Raw genomic sequence first — 24,311 nt, forward strand, 5'->3', positions numbered from 1 at the left:
TGAGGAGCTTTGACCATATTTAAAGAAAATGATATATAAATAAGAAAAAAGTTCAGGAAGAAAGCAAAGATTATTTTAAAACGATATAAGACAGTTATAATGTACATAAAGCTACTAAGTTAATGAATAAATAAAACAGATCTGAAACAAAGCAGTTACACAGAAGTTATATAATTATTAGGTCTGATTTTGGTATTGTTTTTCCCTTTTCTGTGCATCTTTTCTTTTACCTTTGCAAAAGGTAAGATGGGAAATATATCATTTATTATCCAAACAGTTAGTAAATTACTTTTTTACAGCCGTTAAAAATGAAGTTAACACAATCTGTAAAATAATAGCGTAAACCATTAGGATTGTATCTTAAATCAAATAAAAGGAAATTTGGCAATAACTAATATGAAATAAAAAATAAATACAATTGGGTAAAATATGACTAAATAAAAATATGAAGTATTAAATTAAATTAAAATGTCTTTAATCCAACATACAATAATAAGATTAGAATTTCTTAAAATATGATAATAAATATTAATAATAAATATGATAATAAATAAATTATTAAATTATTCTTTAAAGTGGCTCAACATAGCAAGGCAGTGCAGGGTTGAAATGAAATGACATTATGAGAAAAGAATCAGGAATAATTGGGAATATTTTTGTTATAGTAGTTAAAATAACAACAACAATGACCATAAAAATTTAAAAAATATATATATATGGTAGCTGTATTTGATTGTTGTAGATTGAAAGATTGTAATAAGTTGTATATTATATTAAGTACAGTACAGTAATTTTAGTAAAAAGTACAGTAATATTTAAAGTTAAATACTAAAATAATAATATTATAAGCAATAATTATGGAGTTTTTTTTCTTATAATTTTTTGAAATGTTTGTACATTTTGTACAGTTATAGCTACAGTTTATGTTCTGCCAAAACAAGACAAAACACCCAATAAGTAACGTTAAATAACTTCAATTTAACTGAAAGCATTATTTTTTAATATAAATCACAACACTGCAACATTACATCACCACGACATTACTATGAATTTGTTTGGCCAGGGAATAACTAGTTTTAGTTTTAATTGGCATAATAACAAACGCTAAAGCTAAAGACATTTCCTTTTTTTTGGGGGGGGGGGTGTTTTTTTACTTTATTTTTGTTTTTTGTTTTTTATTTATTCTGATTATTTTAAGAAATCTAGATTTTTATTTATTTGTTTATTTGTGGTTAAGTAAAAATGTTTTCACAATTAGTATTTAGTTTGAGTTAGCCTAACTATAACTGCTCAGAAGCCTCTGCCTAAAGACACTGACGTTAAAATAAAAATAACCGTTGTTATTATTTTTCATTTAAAATGAACTGCCTTGCAGGGACAGCGTCATCACAGCTGTGGGAGACACGTAAAAAATGTAGACTGTTTAATGGCTGCGAAATTTTCTGCTCTAAACCTCCGGATGTAATCTCGTGTAATATCGTGAGATTATTGTGTGGTTAAATTTCAAACCTGTATTAAGTATCCTTATTTAGTGACTTATTTAATCCCTTTGAGGAAATGTTATTATAATAATTACAAAATAAAAGCCAAAACTGTATCGAAAATGTTAGTACCGCTAAAAATATATTTGTCACATCATTCGTTTCTATTTGTAAGCAAAGGAAACAGTGGAAGGGATGGAAGAGGAAAAGGAGGCGACTTTAGTTGACTAGGCCTCTACCTATCTCCCAAAATCCTTTGCGGCAGGGGAAGGAAAATGAAAACGGCCATGTCGTGGTAGAGATCAGTTGTGAGCGGGATTCATAGTGTCGTTTGACGATATATGTTATGTAGTCTGAGAACTGCAGGTCTGAAAAGAACGCATCCGACGCTTCGTGTGACACAAAACGTTTTCTTCGGAAGTACGCGTGTAAATAAAGTTAAAGGACGAAGATGAGCGGAGGAGGGACACCGTACCTCGGCAGCAAAATTAGCCTCATCTCCAAGGCCGAGATCCGCTATGAAGGAATTTTGTACACGATTGACACAGAAAACTCGACTGTAGCTCTCGCTAAAGGTAAGTTAAGGCACACAGAGAGGGAATACAAGACTCAAAGAGCGTAAAAGTGTTAAGCGAAGGAGAACAGCATTTTTTAGGGTATTTGGCTTTGTTGGTTAGCTTTTTAGTTAGCCAACAGAGCTAACTGGCGCTATAGTTAAGCGCTGTAGTCCTTTGTTTACGTTGTAATTGTGGTGAAGTCAAATGATGTGCACCAAGTGACACATAATTACCACCAGATATACCTTGTTAAAGCATTAATTGCGGCTTATTGGCTCTTTTTAGTGTTTACTTTTTAACATGCGTTTTAGAAACTCTGATTATAATACTCTTGTCTGACAGTATCGCTAAGACCTGGTGGACTGTGCGTATGGGAAGAGTACTAACTTTATCTCGAGCTCATATTATGTGGAATTTATTTTGAACAATGTGGTTAACAAAAATTGATATAACTTGAGGCGTCTGTTTTCTTTAGTCTTTATTCCAACGCTAATTCATAATATTCAGTTCTAACATTGAAAGTTAATGTGAAGTCAACAGTGTTTGTTCTTAACGCAAGGAAATTCTCCTCCTTAATTAATAAAAGTAAAGTCGTGTAAGTTAACCTGTGAGTTTTCCCTACAGTTCGCTCCTTTGGCACTGAGGATCGGCCCACTGACAGGCCTATTCCTCCTCGGGATGAGGTCTTTGAGTACATCATCTTCCGAGGAAGTGATATTAAAGACCTAACAGTTTGTGAGCCACCAAAAGCCACCAGTGCCCTGCCGCAGGACCCTGCCATAGTCCAAGTAAGTCAATTGGTGCGTTCCATTACTATTAAACAGCTGTATAAAGGCTTTTCTTTAAGGCTTCTTGTATGCTAGCTCATGGTGACACAGGCATGGCTTTATTGAGACATAAGGGAGAGACACTCACTAATTATTCTGTATGTAGAGTTTTTGTGTGTGTGATTTTATAATTAAATAATAGCAATTGAGGTAATCATTCAAAATAATTACTGAAATAATTGCCTAGTGGCATTTTGAGTTGCAAAGCTTGCTTTAAAGGAACTTTGCTGTAGGGCCATCGTTAACATTATTTCAAACACCTGTGTATTACAAGGATCAACTATAAAGAAATTCAGGTAGAAAGTGACAACTATTGTTTTACTGCTTTTTCTTTCTTTGTTACAGAAAATAAGTGATTATCAATGTTTTTAATTATTGCACATTTTAAGAAAATAAAGAAACCAATTAGAAAATACAATAAGCGACAAAAAAATAAAGTGACCACTTGTTGTAGAAGCCCTGAAAACCAGATTCACAAACAAAGGAGTCTGTTAAAATAAAGTGTATTCAAAGTAGAGTCAGGCCTTTTTCCTTCTAGATATGGTATCTTATCTATCTTCTAGATAACACTTTCTAAGATGTACATTGGTTTATTAACAGCTTTGTGTCCAACCAACAGTTGCCCATTCATTTTGTGTTATTTGTTGTTTTGAAATGTAGGCATCAGACATTTATAATCGTATCATAGTATTTTCAGTCATGGTTAACAGCTATGTTTAAAAGTCTTGTAATGTTTTTAACTGGATGTATATTTGTTTGTCTAGTCATCAATTGGATCCTCAAGTGCTGCAGCACCTCCATCATTCCAGGCTCCTGGGTCCTATGCACCTTTCAGCAGGGCTCCTGCCCCATCATACAGCCAGTTTGGTGTTGCACCCATTAGTTCTCAACAGTTTGGATCTACTGGAGCAATTGGTAAGGAGCTGTGTGAAATAAGCAAGTCAACCACATTAAAAAGCATTAGGTTTTTCAAGTTCAAACCTGTCCAAACACTCTCTTGGATGGAAATGTAGAAGATGCAGTTAAATCTTTCATTGCTGATATCTGTCTAAATGCTACGTAGTGACCTCAGACAAGCTAAACATCTGTTTCTCAAGCAAATTTGGAGCAACACCTGATTCCTGCTCATTTGAATAGAGCACAGCTGCATGCTGCTTTGAGTTTCCTGCTACACACCTGATCCCTATTGTGTTTTGAACTGGAAACGGCAAAGACAGTTATGCATCATACTTCTAATAAACTGGTGGAGATTTTTTCTCTAAATGTACAGATTGGATTTTTACCTTTTTGTCAGTGAACATCTGTGTCATCCACTGCCAGTAAAATGGAAGTGTGTGAGTAGCTGAAGCTTATCATTCAGCTCTGACAGAATCATCTTCACTACTACTGTGTATTATATATTTTAAGTTACTTTTACTCACAAATACTCCAAAAATGTTTTGCACTGCACACAAATCTATTACAAATACAAGGGAAATGCTTACACTGTGGAGTCCTTCACAAGCAGGACTTTAATGGACAGTATGTTTTTCACTTAACACTTTTAATGTGAATTTTTTTTTCCCCCTCCATAAGAGCAGCTCCTTTGGAACAGCTTCTAATTGCCGTTTGTTTGTTTGTTTGTTTGCAGGACGCACTAGTCCCCAGCTGGATTCTATAAGAAAGAGTCCCACCCTGGAACAGTCAGTGAAGGCCCCACCATCATCCACCCCAGCTCCACCTGCAGGACAGCGGAGTCAGACAGGGGCAGCAGCTTCCAGAACCACCACCACTGGCATCCAGAAGCCTCCAGACCTCCTGGAGCAGAGAAAAGGTAAAAGTGTAGGTTGTGGCTGGTTTAAAAAGTTATTTGTAGTAAGTTCATAACAGAGCAAAAGAGACATTAATCAGTAATGTTGATTCATTTTATTTATTTATTTTAAGAATGCAAAGCCACAGGATGTAAAGAATACAAATTGTCTGGTGTCTTTAATTATCAGCTTGTTGTATCTTGTTAGTGTGGAAAGAACTAAAATTTAGCACTGGCTATCAAATACTGCTGTTAATAGAGAATCAGCCTAATCAGGCAAGTCATAAACAAGGTGTAAGGCTTGTTTGATGACAAGAGTGATTAAAGTTTGAATTGGATCTTATGTTTGGTAATGGCTACTCTACAGAACCAAAATCTATAGAGTTTAACTTCTGAATTTATTCTTTTTAACAAATACAAATAAACCTGAACCCATGCTGCAGTTGAAGCTCATATTATTGTCTTCCTCAGTGCCAAGCCCTGCCAAGTTAAATTGATGACTATTTTCTTTTCCTGTTCAGCTCCTGAGGTTCCGAAGGTAGCGCAGCCAGATAATGAGCAGGGTGCAGTTGAAAACCGGGATCCCAATAAGCGCCAAGGTGGTGAGTAATTTGCACCTTCAGTCAGTAATGTCCACAACACTTACTGCTGTTTACTGATGTGTTCATCTTTTTTATTTTGTAGCTACTCAGCTTTGAAAATTTAAATATATAATGAAAAGCTTTATTGGATTCATGTTGGGATGGCAGTGCCTTTCCTGAAATGCTTTGGGCTAATTTCACGTCAGCCAATTCTCAAAAGTTCCCTCAGAATGTACTTTTGTAATTTATCAAGTGGGAAGCACTATTTTTCTTTTTTAAAGTTTAATACTTAAGTTTGTTTCTGTTGTTTCTCAGCTGGTGTTCAGTCTTCTAACCGCCGTGGCCGTGGAAGAGGAAACCGCAGCAGAGGCAAAGTAAATGTGCGCAGGGATGGCACAGTGAAGTTTGACGAAGACTTTGACTTTGAGACTGCCAACGCCCAGTTTCACAAAGACGAGATTGACAAAGAGCTCCAGAACAAGCTCAAACTCAAAGGTACCACTTAAACAAGTTCTAAACTGCAGCAACTAAAATTGGAGGTTAAATATACCATGATACATATGTGAACATTTCTGCCATTTTAAGTTGTTTGATTTTACAACATTTCTTCCTACAGATGACAAAACTGAAAAGGCACTCAATGGGGAGGAATCAGAGCATCCAGCCAATGAAGGTGCTGCTGAGGAAGAGGAGGCTGTGATAAATACCTGCTACTATGACAAGTCAAAGTCCTTCTTTGATAACCTGTCCTGTGATGATACCAGGTACCTCAATACATCCATTTATTTATTTGTAATCTATTCTGTGGTGGATTAGTTACACAAGGGCATGTTAAGATTTGAGTGACTTAAGTTTTGTCACCGCATCTGTAGAATTTATTTTCAGCGAATATAAGGGAAACCAAATTTTAAATATTCTGCAATGAAAAATTTCCCAGACCTGTAAACAGTAGGGGTGCAACGATATTCGTATCGATATTGAACCGTTCGATACAGTGCTTTCGGTTCGGTACGCATATGTATCGAACAATACAACATTTGTAATTTATTTTATCAACTTTCCTTCCGACGATGCTGTCTGTGTTGAGCGCTCAGTGAATCTGCGTTCGACTACTCCTCCTAGACTCCACTGTCGAGCGCAGATCCACTGAGCGCTCAACACAGACAGCATAGTCAGAAGGAAGAGCGCAGGGCAAGTTAGCAAGACACATGGACCTCCCCCACCCTCATTCAGATCTGGCGTTTGGAATTATTTTGGTTTTCATGTGACGTATGACCCTGAAGGTAAGCGAGTCATGGACTAAAGTAAAACAGTATGTTGGATGTGCCATGCAATGCTCAATTACATGGGTGGGAACTAGTGTGTTAGCGCAGTTAGCTCGTTAACGTGTTGGCCGTCTAGCCCCACACACGGGGCGATCGTGGTAGCTCGTTAACGGAGATTTGCCGTGTTGTGGCGTTAAGGTCATTTCAACGAGATTAACCTGAAAGCACTAGTGGGAACACAACGAATATGACTGCACATTTACGCAAACAACAAGCATGCTGCTAACTTTAGCCGAGATTTACACAACAAGCAGATTTGGCATGTGAACTGTCAGCAAGGTTCTTCAAAGATGTGTAGAGCTGCACTTAAGAAAAAAAAAGGTCAGAATCTGTGTTTTTTGTGCCCCTCTGGAGATTCTGCAGTCTGCCTCTGCATAAACTATGCTTTGTATTTAATCAATACGCTGAAAGACTTTTGTTTCTGTCTCTTTCAATAAAACAAGTGAAAGAGGTTTTTCCAAAGGGAGAATTTTTCTATGTTAGTCAGGCTTCACATGTGAATGGGACACCGAATTGCTACTACTTGCCCACTGAAGCACTAAAGATGTTTGGGTTTTTCGTGTGTGCAGGAAAATCCAAAAAAAACAACTTTTTAATGCTCTGTCATCTGCTCAAAGTTGGAACTTCACTAATGTACAGCTGCTTTTTTTTTTTTAGTTCTTAATGCTTGGTTTGTTCACTCTCTAATGAATTTTTGATTTAAAAAAAAAATTCATGTTAGCCTGTGATGCCTCGCTTTGTCGTGTAAATTTATTTTCATGTGACTTAAAAAAAAATAAAATAAAAAAAAATCTGTATCCTTATTGATGTCTGTGTCTCAGGGATCGTAGGCCAACCTGGGCTGAAGAGAGACGAATGAACGCTGAGACATTCGGCATCCCTCTGAGGCACAACCGAGGAAGAGGTGGTTTCCGCGGTCGAGGCTTCATGGGGCCTCGTGGAGGCAGAGGGCGACCGGTAAGCAGAGGCTCCTTCGGACCACCCCGAGGTGCTCCACCTGGATTCAGAGGCGGATTCAGAGGTGGCAGAGGAGGCCGGGATTTCTCTGATTTCGAATACAGGGTAAATCCTTTATGAACTCATTATAGATGGTATAAGATGGACTTAGCTTCCAGATGTGAAAAGTAAATTGCAATTTACTAGTGCATTGTGTTCTGTTCAGTGGCCACCCTTGTGGTCTTGTAGGGGTCAGTGAGCAACAAAGACTCAGTATATCAGTAGGCACCTTCCCAATGAGCTTGAGAACTCACTAGTTTAAGGACATTGTCTGAAACATTAAGTTCATTGTGTAAAATATGGCCATTCTAAGAGTGAAAGTCCAGTTTCATTTGACTTCGCTCTTCAGTTATCATGACAGCAAAAATGTTCATCTTAAGGCATCGTACCAGGATTTTTGCTCAACAGTGAGGTGTCATCGAGGCTGTGTCCATCACTTATGCTCTCTGAAGATCTCACATGTATTTTTTTTCCTAGCAAATAAAGCAGATTGGAAGAAATGATTAACTTTTGTTTTGCATTTTTGCAGAAGGAGAACAAGGTGGCTGCGTAGTACTGCAGTGATGGATCCACGATGAATGGTAGCCAGTCATCATGAAATTATATTCATCCTACAAATTTTCTCAGCATTCAACAGACAAAAAATGAAGACATCTTGTTGGTCACCAGCACCACGGTGGACTTTTCAGGCAGTGAGAGTGCCACTCCCTCTCTCAGCTTCACAATGAGGCTTTTTGTTTTTTGTTTAGTTTTTTTGCCCCAGAAATATTAGTTTGATAAGCAGTCACCGGATGGACAGGAACACGTGTAAATATACCATGTTTTGGAGTTTGTTCTCTTAATTTACAGTATTGTTTGATATTGAATGCTGTATCCAGAGTGCCCTCTGATACTGTGAGCGGATCACAGTCGGTGTGATCGATAGCTTTATTTTATCTTTTTTCAGTTCCCCTCGACTCCGTTTGATATATTTCTTTGACACCAGAATTCAATGCATCGCCTGTTGCACTTTTTTTTTTTTTCTCCTCTCAGACGCATGTGTTCAGTATCCTTTCTCGACTTTAAGCATTTTATTTTTCATTAATTCATTCTCAAATGTAGTGAGATCAAAGCCAGCTGAAAAAGCAAAAATCTGAACTTTACTGAATGTATTCTGATCTCATTTTATTCTTCCTGCTCCACAGCAAATTTATTGCCCACCAAAAAAACCCCAGTCCCTCCTAGTTTTTAAGACGTATGTATTCAGTAAGTAGATCAGTCAGTCCTCATAAATCAGATGAATTCTTTCAGCTTTAGGTTGGCAGCCTAGTGCAGCCATTCATTTGATATATGCAGTTTACAGCATATTAGGTATAGATCTATATGTTGACTGCCGTATTTCTTTTTTAAATTTTTTTTTTAACAGTTTCCTGTTATTTGTACCTTTTTTGAGGAAATATTCATTATTAGTAAAATCTGTAGAAGGTGTTTTGTTTTTCCTGTAGGGAAGAACACCTAAACAGGTTAAAACTGACAAAAAACCCAAAACAATGACGTGTTTGAGCTAAACTGATTGTCTGCCAGAAGTATGTGTTATCATTTAAGTACCTGTTAAATGTCCCAAACATGTGGAGTCCTCTGTTAATTTCAGCTTACTTTTGAATTGTCTTACAGTGTTGTCCTCTGAATTGTCGTCTCCCCCACCCTCCCTACTGTTACTACACTCAGCTGTGTCAGATTATTTACTGAAAATGGGAAATATTGTGGACTAAATGATGTCTCAAAGCATATGTTCAAACAAATGACAGCGATGCTGATAGGTGTCAGCCTTCCAGCTTGTTTGTAGCGCTCTTGTTGCATTGTGGTCAGTGTGATTGTTCTCTGAAGTGAATTTATTTTTATTGACTTTGAACAAAGGGACAAGAACTGGATGTGGTGGGATGCCTCTTTTTCTTTTTGGCTCTGATTTAGTGCTTTAGGGAGTGCCTTCAGAGTGGTGGGTTTTTGTACAGCTCTCCCTTTAACGAAAAGGTTACCTTTTCAGACAAGTATCAAAAGCACTACAAGGTGAAATAGATCCTTTCCCGTAGCTTTGGTTGTTTAGAACAGAACAGTTCAGGTGAAAGTGGGCCGTTTAACCGGATTAATCACAGACAGCCGATCACTGCATGGTAGTCGTAAAAAGCATCATTCTATAGGGGCTTTCTCAATAACCAGCAGGATTAAATTTGAGACAAAATATTACTGAACGATTCACAACTGACATGTTTTCATATGTTTGCTACTGCTTCCAGTCACTGGAATTGTAAAACAGGAATAGTTTTCTTGAGAAGCAAAATGGAGTTTTTACGTAAAATAAAGAGTTGTACGATTTATGTCTTGGTTTTTTGTTTTCCACGTGACCCTACATTTTTCCCACAAATCCTGCAGTGAGTTGCATCTAGGTCATCCTTTGTTGCAGAAGTTCCTGTACACACTCACGGGCGCAGTCTGTAAGGTTATATTTTTAAAGAACTTGCCTATTAGAACATTAAAAAAAGGCCTTAACATGGTTTCTCATATTTGATACATGTTTGGAGTCTTTACATTATTATTGCACAGCAATTGGCATTATTAAGCAATAAATAGCAAAAATGGTTGACATAGCAAATACACACAACTCACATGCAGATTTGTTTTTCTTTGATACGATGGTCAATAAAAGATCAAATTAAAAAAAAAAAATTCATGATAAAAGAATATTCACCCACTGCTCACCTGATTAGGTAGATATCAAATATATAGATCCTCTGGGCTGTTTCAGAAACCGCTGATCTAAAGTCAGATTCTGTCAGCTTGATAGGTTTGAGACATGACTTTCTTTGGTAATTAGGACATTTCAGTTAATCTTGCAATTAAAATTACTACTACAGCAGCATAAAGAATAAAACAAAGGATGATCTACAATTTAAACATTATTCCTGGGAAATCGAATGAGAGATGAAACATCTTTGCAAATTTACACAAGTCCAGTTTCCTTCTTTTTCAAGCTCTTGGGTCCAAAACAGCCTGAGACATCACACTTCCGCCTCCATGTTTGATAGTTGATGCCACACACAGTGGAACCATCCTTTCACCTACCCGACAGCGTACAAAGATCCTGAGTGATGAACTGAAGATTTCAAATTTTGATTCATTAGTCCCTAATACCTTCTTCCAGTCTTCAGTAGTCCGATGGTGGTGTTTCATGGCCCAGGCAAGCCTCTCTGCCTTATTCTGACCTCTTAGCAATGGCTCTCTTACTCCAACTATTCCTGTCAAACCTGCAGCCTGCACAGTAGTTCTTGAGGACTGGAGTTTGAGACCCCTGTCCTACAATATTGGCCACTCCAACAATCAGAGGATTCCCTATGAGCAAGCATTAAGTTACAGTGGGGAGAAAAAACTCCCTTGTAATAGGAAGAAATGTCCAGCAGAACCAGGCTCAGGAAGGGACAGCCATCTGCCGTGACTGGTTGGGGTGGAGGGAGTGAAAATTAAAAAAAAAAAAAAAGCCAAGGTGATAAATATTGGAGCAAGTTGATTATTTTTTTGTTAAAATATTAAGCTGTTATCAGGTTTAAAGGAGTATTGGATTTGCATTGTTTGCACTGTATTTCTGCTGTTGATTACCTTTTCCAACCCCTACTTGTGGTTTTGTCACTTTTGTCTGGGTTCAAAGAAGCAATGCTGGAGACTTGTGTCCCCCTCTGCTCCTCATTTTAATGCAGGGGGAACTCTCAGGCCAGGGTCAAAAAAGGGATGCTTGAGAACCTCCAAGGGTTTGATGCGCTGGTTTGCAAGCAAGGCCAACATCTGTTTAATCAGGCTGACCAATAAATCTGTGCCACTTTCAGGTCCTGTTCTAACTGTGATTACTCGTTTGAGGTCATCAAGATGCTGCAGTGTTATATGTTGAGTGTCCTTGGATTGGTATCCTGTCTCATACTGAAATTGCTCTTCTGTCTTAAATGTCCAGCGCTGTTCGCTGTGGTCGTTTTTTCTGAAATAATATTCTGTGGCCATGCTACAGTCTAGAATATAGTGTGGTGGCTGGCCCTCAGTGTCTGTGATGAATTTTAAAACATCATAATCTATTTTCCCAGGGTAGAGTGGCAACCCTGTAGCAAGCTCCACAGCTAGCCGGCTCAGAGGCCACATGTCAATTGCTTCATTATATGGAATATGAAGCATAACTTCGGGTGCTCTATACCAAATCGTCTGCACAATGGTACCAGGAATCGCTGCACACAGAGGACGTGCCTGCCATCTTGCCTGTTGCAAAATTTTAGGTTTGCTCTTGTTGATTTTAATAGCCACTGCTTGCTTGGTTTTTGTATTTTGACATTTGGTTACGAGACCAAAGGTGCCTTCTCCAAGGAAAGCTTCTACCTTGTAGTGGTTTCCCAAAATGCTCCCTTCAAATATTTCACATGACATGGTGAAATGTGTTTTTTTTGCTCTTAAATTGGTGAGAAACGTTTGAAAATGGTTTTGGTTGTTGTTGTAAAACTCTATCAAAACTTTTCCAATGTTTTCTTGGTTGCTTTCAGTTCAAGGTCCTTTTAAGCACTATAATATATCACATGTGGGTCCTATCAAGGAGCGTTCAAGCATTCTAAAGTGTGTCTTTGTTTTGTGTGTGTGTGTGTGTGTGTGTGTGTGTGTGTGTGTGTGTGTGTGTGTGTGTGTGTGTTACATATTTGGTAAACAAACAGTGGATCAGGCATACCTAATAGTGATGTGTCGGTCGCGAACAAACGACTCGAGCCGGCTCCTTATTGGGAGTCTTGGGTTTTTTTCTTCTGTCTCTCAGCCTCTCTCTTCTACTTTTTTCTGCTTCACTTTGCACATGAGCCTTGTGCTTTGCGCTGGGAAGAGGAGGGGAGGGGCGGTAGTTACACTCTCAGTAGCACAGGAACAGAGCAGGAGGGAGAGAGAGAGAAAGAGAGCCAGGGACAACAACGTCACATTAGAAAGGTATAGTAATCATCCACAACTATTTTCAGTTGCAGATGATAAAGGATTCAAAAAGTTTATTCATGCAGGCCCATATGAGAGAGAATATGCATCTTCTTTTTGTTTTCATAATTTAATTTATATTTAACTGTGTTGTTTAACTGTTTTGTGTTGTTTCACTTAAAGTTTGTTTAAAAGGAAAAAGCTGAAAATTTAAATAGTTAAAAATTGAAATGTGAATAGTTGTTTTTTGTATTATATGATTTATTTATTATATTTTATGTGGAGTGAATAAATAAAAGTATATTTATGGTGGCCCCCTAGAGACAAAGCACATACAAACTCCAAAACACGTAAAAACTCCAAAACACTTAAAAACTCCATAGCACGTACAAACTCCAAAACATGTACAAAAGACAACAGAAGTGCTCCAGAAAGCTAGGCGCAGTGTTGAGCTTTTGTTACCTAGTGGCTACACAAGCCAGGAAGTACCAACGAACGGATTTGGTGTGTGGTAGTAACAGGTAAATGAACTTTTTTTTTTAAATTATTTGAATATATATGAGTGCTTGTGTATAAATACACAAACAATACACATATGCTTTCAATTGTGCAATTTAAGTGATCTAGGTAGCTCTGTTTTGGAAGGTCAGTTAACGCTAGAAATGTGTTTTGGAATTTGTATGTGCTTTGTCTCTAGGGGCCACCGCATATATTTATATATAAATATATATAAATAAAACCACTTTTTTTACATTAGTAATTCCTTTTGTGCATAATTTTATATTATTGTTAATAATAAATTAATTAAAGCAACAAAACAACCTGAAGAGCCGGTTGGGAGCCGAAAAATCCGACTCTTTTTAGTGAGCCAAGCCGAAAGAGCCGGAAATCCCATCACTAGTACCTAATCAAATGAGTGTATATGCAAATACACATACATGCACGTGAAAGACATCTTTATCAAGCTGAACACGTGACAGTTCCTCCCCAGTTTATTGTTAATCTATCAAAACCTGCAACAAACTTGGGGATTCCTAAGTCAAAATTTCAATTAATTTATTTATTTAAAGTTCGACTTAAAAACTAAAATTTTTAGGTTATCTAATTTTTTTTTTTTTTAAACAATGCGATAGTACGTCTTTTCAGTGGCGGAAACGAGCTTCTTTAATCTAGCGTTCAGCCTTCGATGCAATGGAGTGCTCCATCTTTCTGCACATATCATCTTTGGTCGGCTCCCGCCACTGACGTTTCCCTCGGGCCACACGGGGAGGCTGTGCCTGTGAGTCGAACATAATACGTCCCACGAAGAAGAAGCTCTCCGGTCAGCTGGCGTCGTAAAAGCGAAATCGTTGTAGTAGGATTAAATTAAACATGTCGATTGTGTTTGTACCAAAGAAACTCAGAGGAAAAGCTACAGTCAACCAAGAGACGATACAGAGGGTAAGACACCAAGAACGTATATTTTAGAAGCTTTTACGTTGTTTTTATGACTCGATCGTTCTTGGATTAGCAATTAGCTTGCTAACAGGTTTATACGTTCACCCTTATTTGGGGGGGAATTGGTAACCTTATCGCATTTGGCTGTTGACTTTTTACACGGACTTGTCCCGGTGACGGGTTTAGATAAAAATGTTAACAGTGGTTGTGGTAGGGCCTTATCTTAACATGGTTCAATACTCCGTGAAAACCTTTGTTATTTTTTGCTGTAAGTGGCTTTACGCTCTCTAAATTTCTCTCTGGTCCTGCCGGATTCTCTGCTTTGTTCCAGTTACTGGATGAAAACGATCAACTGATCAGATGCATTACAGAGTACATGCAGAAAGGACGCGCGGTCGAGTGTGTGCAGTAAGTTACACAAACCTCTCCTCCACTAATGCTGTTGGTTGACTTCATAGTGTTGTTATTTATTTATTTTTCCCATTTTCCAACAGATACCAACAGATTCTGCATCGCAACATTGTCTACCTGGCAACCATAGCTGATGCAAGTCCCGACAGTGCAGCTTCCACATCAAATGTAAACACAGCCCAGACACAGAAGCAGCAGTAATAATGAGGATGGAGATGGCTTGTTTCTAATGCTCTATTATTGTCTTCGTTTCTAGTGCACATCTAATGACACATCAGCTTCAGCAGCAGCTGTGAATGGGCACACAGAGGGCAGCTGATTGCAGTTTCTGTGACAGCTGCATTCTTCCTCAGAAGCATGTGATTGTGGTCATTTGACAGCATAATTGCACAGAAACTGCCATGGTGGAGTTCACAAAACTCGGAGATATGGACAATGAAAGCAAAGGATCCACCTCCTGTTATTTGTCAGGAAAAAGGTCTCTAGCCTTGGCAGAAAATGCCCTCTCAAAGCACCCTGCCAGTCGAGAATGATCTCGCAACAAAAAAAAACTGTTTTCAGTATGAACTGTTTTCAGTGACGTAAACCATTTCAGGGTCGAGCTGGATATCTGCAGACAAAATTGGAAACAAAATAAAATTTTATTTGCACTAGTCATGAGTGCTTTTTGTCTCTTTAGATTTGATATTGTATTGATGCACACTATTCCCCTGTTACGCCTGAATTATTCTGCAGAATCTGTACAACCTATAGTCAACCCAACACCTTCCTCAGCATTCATATCTGTGAAAGGTGTGTTAACAGCACTAGGTACTTAAATTTATAAGGAAGGGGCACATCAGGTGTAGGGTTTCACAAGGGCTTGCAGTTATAGTAAACCTGAGGTGTAGAGTTCACATCCACTTAGATGCTTTCAGCAGGAGCATCTTTTATCACTCTGGTTTAGAACACCCCAGCTGTTTTTCTTTCCTCTCTGAGGCCTTGAGCTACAACTTGAAAGCTACCACACCTACATATATCCAAGTTACATTATACAGAAACTAACAACACAGGCTACAGTATTCCCCCACAAAGTTGCAGTTTTGTTTCAGAGGATATCTTTGTTTGAGATGGTGAGATACCATTCAGAGGCAGAAAGTAGCCAATCCGAGAGCGTATTTCAGCTCTCCTTAATGCATCTCTGCGTGTAGCTATCTGCATGTTGTTTGTTTTGTTCTAAAAGCCATAAGACGCCACACAAAAGCATATTTAGGGTTTAAACTAACCTTAAATTTAAAAGAAAAAAAAAGGCTTTTTTTGAACCACATCCAGAATTTGCAGTTTTTTAAAGGAATGTAACCCCCGCAAATTTTGAGGGTCAACTGTATCTCGATTAAGAAAGCTTCCTTGTCTTGTTTTGTGTCTTGGACATGCTGGAGAGATATCTTTTGCCTGGCTTAGGAATGGCTGTGTGTTCTCCCCATTTGGCGCTGGAGCACACAGCTGTGAAGGAGGAGGTATGTTTAGACTGCAGTCCCTGTAATCCAGGCCCAGATAAAAAGCAGACGATAGGTGAAGTAAGCGGGAGGAAAAAAATGAAAACCAGCAAGAGACTTATGTTTAAAAACAAAACAAAATTTTAAAAAAAAACAGCATTTTGAATTGCTAGTTATTTTTATTTATTTTTTGCATTGCTGGTACACTTGGAAAGATTCAGTTGCCAGCTCAAGAGAACAATAAGCAACATAAGCCAAGCAGCCCCCCTTCATATCTTCTATCAGGGCAACATGTTTTTATTATTATTTTTCTCTTTTTTTGTGTTTTTTTTAGAAGCCACTAGTAAACCATTTGACACAGCTGAGAAGCTAACAGTTACAGTCCAAGGTCTGTACTGATGTCTTAAAAAAGGCTGCAACAGTTAGGGAGATAACACAGACAAAAAGCAACAAACCCTATATCTTGATTGTGCAAAGCACATTAACTATAAAAAGATATATATTTATATGTATATACAGCAAACAATTCTCTGTAAACATGTTAAGTATGTTAGTTTTCTGAAAACATGGTGTCATTTCATAAATACAGGCAACATTGGCATCCGCAAACATCACAAAAAGATAACATTCTGGGCTTTTAAATACAGCCCACTGCCATAGGAACGGAGGAAACAAGGGCTTGAAAAAACAAAACAACAACAACAAAAAACCCACCCTCGTTACACAATGTTTTAGTGTTTAGCATGGCGTATTTGGTAACCTTTATAGATCGATGCTGTAGTTAAACTCTGTAGGAAAAACATGTGCTTTTTTCACATATTGGGAGGTGGAAAATAATGTTTTAGGTAATATGTCTGCAGGAATACTAACATACAGTATGGTATAACATGTAAGAAAATACAAAAATAAGATTAATACTGTCAATAATTGTACACAAAAAATATTGTGTTATTAAACAAAGAAGAAACGTTAGGTTTATGGGAGTTAGTGTCAATCTGGAGCCAACAACTGCCAATTAGAGAAGAGGAAATGAAGATGTTCCCTAATGCTCACATCTAGTAGGGTGTTTAACTTCATGTTGATCAATAATCTCAGACTGCCTCTCATCTCTTCAGCACCATTCGTCTTCCGAACAACGCTTTGGTTGGAAATAATATTCTGCAAGTGCTATCGATACCAACATGGCACATAGTTACTGCTATAACTCTTAACTCTGGTCAGTTGTTGAAAAAGTAGTGTATTTCTCTCAAATTACACCTCTGCAGTGACTTACTATATTTATGCTGAGCCTGCTCAAAGCCTCTTAATAAAAAGTACTAAATATTTATATTTCAACTTCACTATTTTACAAGCTATGAAACAGTAGATGGTAGCTGTATTCTGGGTCATCTTGCATGAGATTTGGCAGTTACAGCTATGTAGACACAGTATATTTATTACGGGCAAAATGAGAGCATTTTAAGCCCCTGCCCCCTTGTAATCCCCTCCTCTACACACACACACACACACACACACACACTCACACTTTTAGCTGCAGAAGCAAGTGGGTGACGGCTTTGCACGTCTCCAGCTCTTGTCTGAGGAAATTTCTGCTCGACAGACAGAGAAACGACCACCTGACTAACTGCTGCCAGCACGACATGCGCACCTTTCATGGTTAAAACATGGCAGTTTGAAAAACTTCAAAATACATCTTTTTCTGATGGGGATGTTTGACATGGAAAAATATAGATACAAAAAAATGTCGAGCCAGTGTGTATACTTTACGTTGCCTGTGAGGATTTTGAAATTTTCCAATTCGCTGGGTGTGGAGTTTAATGGCTGTAGCTCGGCCCACTCAGTGGCTCATGTAACAGAGCTACAGGTCCTCTGTGGCACTTCACCGTGGACTCGTTAGACATTAGATGGGGATCAGTACTGGTGAAGGTAGGAGGGTCTGTGCTCATGCTTGACAGGGAAGGATTTAAAGCCCTTGGTCATCGGTTTATGTTGCTGCTGTTGCTGCTGCTGCTGCTGCTGCTGGGTGAACGGAAAACCAGAGGAGATGCCGGTGGAGGGGGAGCAGTCGCTGGCAGTAGACCACACGGGAGACTGGAGCATTGGCATGGAGTCGCCCCACTGGGAAGAAGGAGGGATGTTCATCTGGTACAAGGAAGAGCTGGGATTGGGCATGGTGTTGGTGTGGGTGGAGTGTTGCCACGGTGCTTTGGGAGGCCAAGTTTTAGTTTTGCTGTCCTGTGGAGGAGGCCGGAACATGACGAGTCAACATGCAATCAAAAATAGTAGAAATGGTTAAAGGCGTTTTTGTAATCATCTTCTGCTAACTGTTTCTAAACCTTCCCCACCAGGGGGCAGCATTTCACCAGTGCTCCTGCTCTTTTAATTTACAGCCCTACCCCAATCTCCTCAAGAGGTTTTGGCTTTTCCTAGACTGTAATTTTTCTCTCAACAGCCATCGTTTAATGTATGTGTGTAAAACACGGATGTAGCTTCTGGGTTTGAGAATGAAGAGGAAGTGAACGTGACTTAATCTGACATTTGTGACTTCAGTATTTTCCTGGTGACTTTATAATCTCAATCACTACTTTCAGATCATATTAAACAGAATATTAGGCTCATTTTGTAAATCCAGGTAATTCCAAGAGTCAGAAAGGAGGATTTCATGGGAATGTTCACAGCAGTCTATTATGCACTTCTGGAGCCAATTCCTACCCTTGCTTGAAAACGCTTCATAACGGGACTTCCCTAACCAATCCATGATGTCACGGTGGCTACATCCACTGTGTGCTACCATTAATGACCTGCCTGGTTATACAGATGTTACACAGACTCATTGCAGAATCCTGTGGTACAAACAGGTATTGCATAAAAGTATGATCTGGGTGTAGTTCAGCTGATACCTAGACATTTAGGACTCATAGCAGCTGTTTGTTCACATTCGTTTGACACATTTATTATTTTGGGGGAGTTCCTGAACCATTCTTAAATACAGGAATCTATAATTAGTCCAGCGTAAAATAAAATGAAGTGTGACATTTCACTGGCACAGAGGGGTTCAAACTTTACCTGGCTATCGTCGCCGATGTGATGGAGAGGTGGTGAAGGCAGAGTGCACACCTCAGGCTCACCACAACTGTGTTTCCTGAGGACAGAGAAATCTACACTGAACATACTCACAAAGAGTATCTGATGAATGTTAAACTGCAGCAGATATTTTTACTGAGATAAACACGATGACCTACGGAGCCACGCAAGACACATGGGAGAAAAACTAATTACGATGAGCCTTTGCAAACAAAAGTCTTGAGAGATCTCACAAAATAGACTGCATACTTTGCAGGTCACATTTGAAGGCCGAGTCAGTGTATCCTTCGTAACCCAACCTATCCCAGAATTCATAGCGCGGCCCAGCCAATTCGTTTCCAACAATGGCGGCAGCTACTTAGTTTTAATATTACGCTTTGTGGGTCACAAAATAAACTTTTAAGATATTTTGAGGCGTGAATGTAGCTGTGTAAACGTCAAATATCTGCTCGGTTTATCATGACATCACATATTTGCAAAAGTGCTCCGACATTTTAGGAGACGTCTGTTACCCACCATCTCGAAGCTAACGGGAGGTCGAGGCTCACTTCAGTCGGGGGGAACACCGCACTCCCGGCACATCGTGCCTTGACCTCCCGGTCAGCTTCAAGCTGGCGGCAAATGGTAAAATGGCCTGCATTTGTATAGCGCTTTTCTAGTCCCTAAGAACCCCAAAGCGCTTCACACTACATTCAGTCATTCACCCATTCACACACACATTCACACACTGGCGATGGCAAGCTACATTGTAGCCACAGCTGCCCTGGGGCGCACTGACAGAGGCGAGGCTGCCGGACACTGGCGCCACCGGGCCCTCTGAAGAATGCGGCCAAAACTTTTGCAAGATCTTGCAAAACTTCAGCTTTATTTTTTCTTCTCCCATGTCCCTTGCGGGGCTCCATAAGGACCAAACCAGGAAGACAGAACAAGATAAACACCACAAGTGGATGACTTTCAGACTTACCGCCTTTGTTTAACTGCAGCTACCAGGTCTGGCCCAGAAAACATGGAGAACAGACTGTCACCATTGGCTGAAGATGTCTCGTCACTAGAGCTGGCCGAGTCCCCCTGATTGGCTGACCAACCACTGTTTACAGCATCACTGTGGGCACAACCAGAGAAGGTGTTAGCAATTTCTCTATTAGTTACTAAAAACTGTGTATAACAAAACCAACAAAATTAGACAACTTAAACATATGAATTTAAAGCCCAGTATCTCTCGGCCTTTATTCAAAGCAAAAGCTGCATAAAAGTGATACATTTTTGCATAGGGTTTAAAAGTGAGATCGCATAACTGCAATGATGGCTTGTTTACTTCTATCTGCTTGCATCTGTGAGCAGGGTGGTGTGTCACATGTGGGTGGAATTAAACAAGAGCACCCAGGATAAACATGCTAAATGCCTCACTTATTGCTAATGTTGGATAAATTAAAAACATAATCAAAACATCACATGACACAGTTTGACAGTTTAAAACTATGCCGGTGCCCACGACGATGAAAGCTTTCACATTTCAAAACAAATGTACCATATGTGAAACCCATCAGTATGCTGGTTCTCAAACTACTAAAAGTCAGACATCCCTGCATTGCAAACACACAAACAGGAAAGCACTGATCTGTACTTGTCACATTTGAGAATCAGCACGATGCTGCATACTGCTGTCATTTACAGCTTTTGGCTTTAAAATGTGAAGTTGCTGATACATGCATGCTTTGCGATGGCCACAAGGGGGTGACCTTTGTTGGTTGCAAAAAGACTTCCAGTCTCAAAAATCTATGGGGCAGCCCCCTGCCCTGACCTCTGTACACACTTTACTGTTGACTTCATAAGCTCTTGGCTCTGGGAGCATTTATTTATCTGTGGTTAAGAGTATATGATTTTGTCAAAGCTACATCAACAGAAGATAGAACAATATTGTACTGCATTTTACTTTATTTTGTATAGTGTATTTCTCTTTTTTCCTAAATGACTTTCTGGATGCTGTTTACATGATTTAAATTAATTGGACAAAACAAACACTTTTAAAAGTCCTCAAAAACACCTTTGTGCTAGTTGCCTCACAGGAGCACTGCCATAATGACAGACACACACACACACACACACACAGACAGACTCTCAAAGTGAAAACAATGTCAGGAATGCAACCATGGCTGGCCAATCAAAGGAATGATATCAGCAGAAACAAATGTTTGAGCTAAAAGATGATAACAGCTCCTCAGGCAGATTTATCCAGAGCTTAGGTGTTCCAACAGCAGAACCATGATCTGCTCATCTTAAATTCAGAGACATCAACAGCAAGAAGGTTCTTATCTGCCTCAGGCTGTGCACACAGTGGCAGGGGAGAGCAGCTCTGAGATGCTATCTGAAACCTGGTCACAACAAACCTTAAAGCCAATCACTAAAATCTTATAAATCAACCCCTGTAAGTGCAGTGCTGCTAAAAGACTCCTCCTAAAAACAACTCACTACCAGTTTGTCTTATAAGAAAAATACTTTTTTTAATTGAATGTTTGATGTTAAGATCTTTACCTACAATAGGCCGAGTGTAACTGAATTTTAAGACCAAAACTGACATTTGTTGACTGACTGATTTTCTTTTGCTTTCTGACATACAAAAAATAAAGAAATGATCTTAACATTTGCCGCGGTTCTTATTACTGGTTTACATGCATGAATGACCTTAACTATGACAAACTAAGTAAATATTCATAACATGGTTTCTTTTCTTTAATTTTTCATTTATCAGCTTATGAATGCTGACAGAGATAGATTGGCAAACAGCTAATACTGGCATATAATACTGATTGGTCAGATCCCAATAATAAACAAATGACCTTTCTACAAAGGTTTGTTTAGGTTCAGTTTTAAATAGAAGCATGGAAGGAAAAGGATGAAAAACATGATGACTTTATTACAATTTGTTTATTGATATTTTTTGAGTTAAAATGATAACAGAATACTGTAGAATTCACGTAGACATACCCAAAGTTTTGGGTTTTAGTACTGTTGAACCAAAGACCAGCTGTTTTTGAAATAGTAATAAACAAAAATTAAAAAAAGGAATCTATTTGTAGAATTGGTGTTTTTTAACCAATAACATAAGAGCATTTTTAGAATCTCTGTCACATATAAATGAAACAGCATAGGTTGAATAACTAAAACCATGCATCATAAAAAGGCCCTCACTCTGATTCTAGTTGAAATAGCTTGGTTGATTGAGGGTCATTATATATTCTTAAACATCCCTATGTGGGACACGTGCTAAAATGTCAACTTGTCTGGCAATGAATGAGTGGTAAAAGCAGATGTATGGGTACCAACCCCTCGCTGAAGTATTCTGGGTGGGACCAGGTCCTGTGCTGCTCATCAGGCATTGGCCAGTTGCTGCGCGTGTTGCTGGGGCGGCGAATGTGCTGTACCTGCCGTTTCTGCTGCATGGCCTGACTGACGCCGGCGACGTAACGTGCAAACTCCGGGTCCGAGCCAACTGCGCGTGGAAAGGGAGGATAAACACAACTATGAGTTTCTGACACCCTCAGCTTTTCTCTTTCGCTCCCTGGAGCTCAATCTATTCAGCCAGACTGTCTACCACAGCAGAAAAATCACAATAGCCTTAAGTCAACTCTGCACAATGGGCCTCGACGCAATCAAAAGAGTGTGCTGCACTGTAAGAAATATAACTGACACAAGCTAAATTCAGCGCACATCACCAACTTACAGTTGTAGCCACAACTTCTCATCGTACCAATATTTATATCAGGTGTCTTATGTCACCCTTCAGGTTTTAAGAAAAATCTGCTCAATTTAATCAAATTAGAGTGTCTTTTATGCACTGTAGTAATATTTGTCTGGTAGTCGCATCTTTATTTTTGATATCAGCTGATGTTTGAAAGCTAATTTTCTTTTATGACACGATTAAGATTTGAATTTAAATTAAAAACTTTTTACAGTCAGCTTGATACCCACTACCATCTTCTTAATGGTTTCATCTTGATTGTACTGTAGGGAGACTCAGGCCACCCACACCCCTTTCCTGAACATTTGTCTCCAGCTATACCTTTCAAAGTGTTAGAGACACTACTAAGCTTCTCTGAGGTTTTAAAATAATGAAAGTCAGTGCCATCAATGCTGCAGGATTAGCTGAAACTTAACCTAACCCAGTGAAAGAAAACTAAATAAAAGGCTCTTTGGTTTGTTCCCTCATCTCATCACAATCAACATTATTTGTTTATTTAATAAGAACATAGTATGTTAATGGATATCACTACCAAAATGCATAATGCAAGTAACAAAAATGGTGAATTTAGTCATGCTGATTTTTGTGCTCTCAACTTCTTCATATTCTGGATGTGAGTGTCTGCCTTCTTTTTAACTTAAAGAGTTGAGCTGTTCTTATATAAATAAATGTTCACTCTGTTTCATATGGATGTAAACTCAAACATGAAACTGTAAGGTAAACATCACCTGCTGGGTCGAAGGGCAATGTGTCCCCCAGGACTCCAAACACTCCCTCACTCTGGTCCCGGTTGGGCCATGTATTGTTACGAGGTCCTTGGGGTTTCTGACCCAGCATCTCTGACATGACACTGTCCATGTAGGTGCTGACCAAGCCCAGACTGTACAGGTCTGAGCTCAAGTCTGGCAGTCCAGATGATGCCCACTGCCCAATGGGACCTAGGGGTGATAGCCCTGCTGGGGGTCCTTGCGGCGGAGGCTGTTGTCCAGAAGTGCCCAGCCACTTGCTTGCCACTCTTTGTTGTGGTAAGACCTGGGGTGGGGTTTGCTGGGGAGGAAGCTGCGGGGGAGGCGCTTGTTGTTGAGTGATGGGCTGCAGGAGGTGCTGGTAGTAGAGGTGCTGGGCCTGTGGGGAGGGCTGCTGAGGTGGTGGAGGAGGGGGTTGCTGCTGCTGCTGGGGCTGTTGTTGCTGTTGGGGAGGCGGCTGTGGATTAGGCTGAGGCTGTTGTTTCTGTACTGGCTGTGAAGGTTGAGGCTGAGGCTGGGGCTGAGGCAGGGTCTGAGCTGGAGGCTGCAGGGCACTGTGAGAGATTGATGAGGTGGCTTGTGAAGGACCACTTGGGGGCTTCAGCTCAGCAGGATTAGCAGAAGCCACAGAGTTCCTCCTCTTGACCAGGGGTGAGGCTTGCTGGGATTTGCCCATGTTGAATCCTGAGAGAAAGTCAATGACATCCTGCATCTCTTGGTCTGTGGGCAGGTTCATCCCCTGGTCTTCAGAAACTGAACCGTTGGCCAGCTGGTTTTGTTGAGTGGAGTCAGAGGTACAAGGCAGGCTGCCCATCTGCAGGATGCTCTGTAGCCTCCCATCACTGTGGCCCAGGCCTTTTGCCTTGTCCTCAGAGTTACTGGTTGTTAGCATGCTGCGAGATGG

The 24,311-nt window shown here is 39.6% G+C and overlaps 3 protein-coding genes across 4 annotated transcripts in view; 2 read left to right on the forward strand and 1 right to left on the reverse strand.

The window, feature by feature from the left end:
• The first annotated feature begins 1,697 nt into the window (after nt 1–1,697).
• On the forward strand, nt 1,698–9,910 carry lsm14ab (LSM14A mRNA processing body assembly factor b). 2 transcript variants are annotated; one of them, XM_005727608.1, is made up of 9 exons: nt 1,698–2,056; nt 2,663–2,838; nt 3,630–3,780; nt 4,496–4,678; nt 5,176–5,256; nt 5,551–5,730; nt 5,852–5,999; nt 7,382–7,622; nt 8,086–9,910. In XM_005727608.1, exons 1-9 carry the CDS (start codon nt 1,933–1,935, stop codon nt 8,107–8,109), a joined length of 1,308 nt encoding a protein of 435 aa, XP_005727665.1. In that variant the 5' UTR covers nt 1,698–1,932; the 3' UTR covers nt 8,110–9,910. The 2 variants fall into 2 exon arrangements, with proteins under 2 accessions (XP_005727665.1, XP_005727666.1); XM_005727609.1 differs by having other exon boundaries at nt 2,663–2,826.
• A 3,581-nt stretch (nt 9,911–13,491) lies between these two features.
• On the forward strand, nt 13,492–15,018 carry ss18l2 (ss18, like 2). Its single transcript, XM_005727610.1, has 4 exons — nt 13,492–13,955; nt 14,284–14,360; nt 14,447–14,531; nt 14,620–15,018. Exons 1-4 carry the CDS (start codon nt 13,887–13,889, stop codon nt 14,680–14,682), a joined length of 294 nt encoding a protein of 97 aa, XP_005727667.1. The 5' UTR covers nt 13,492–13,886; the 3' UTR covers nt 14,683–15,018.
• Nucleotides 15,019–16,004: 986 nt separating this feature from the next.
• garre1 (granule associated Rac and RHOG effector 1) overlaps nt 16,005–24,311 on the reverse strand; it is a 40,682-nt gene continuing 32,375 nt past the window's right edge. Inside the window, exons 12-16 of the mRNA XM_013909460.1 lie at nt 23,390–24,311; nt 22,247–22,412; nt 19,887–20,024; nt 18,905–18,980; nt 16,005–18,073 (exon numbers count right to left, since the gene is read on the reverse strand). The exon at nt 23,390–24,311 is cut by the window's right edge and continues 46 nt beyond it. Coding sequence (XP_013764914.1) covers nt 17,750–18,073; nt 18,905–18,980; nt 19,887–20,024; nt 22,247–22,412; nt 23,390–24,311 — 1,626 coding nt within the window. The 3' untranslated portion in view covers nt 16,005–17,749. The remainder of the gene's footprint in view (nt 18,074–18,904; nt 18,981–19,886; nt 20,025–22,246; nt 22,413–23,389) is intronic.

Source organism: Pundamilia nyererei, unplaced genomic scaffold, assembly GCF_000239375.1.
Source record: "Pundamilia nyererei isolate P.nyererei 1_Seehausen unplaced genomic scaffold, PunNye1.0 scaffold00025, whole genome shotgun sequence".
Lineage (NCBI taxonomy): Eukaryota > Metazoa > Chordata > Actinopteri > Cichliformes > Cichlidae > Pundamilia > Pundamilia nyererei.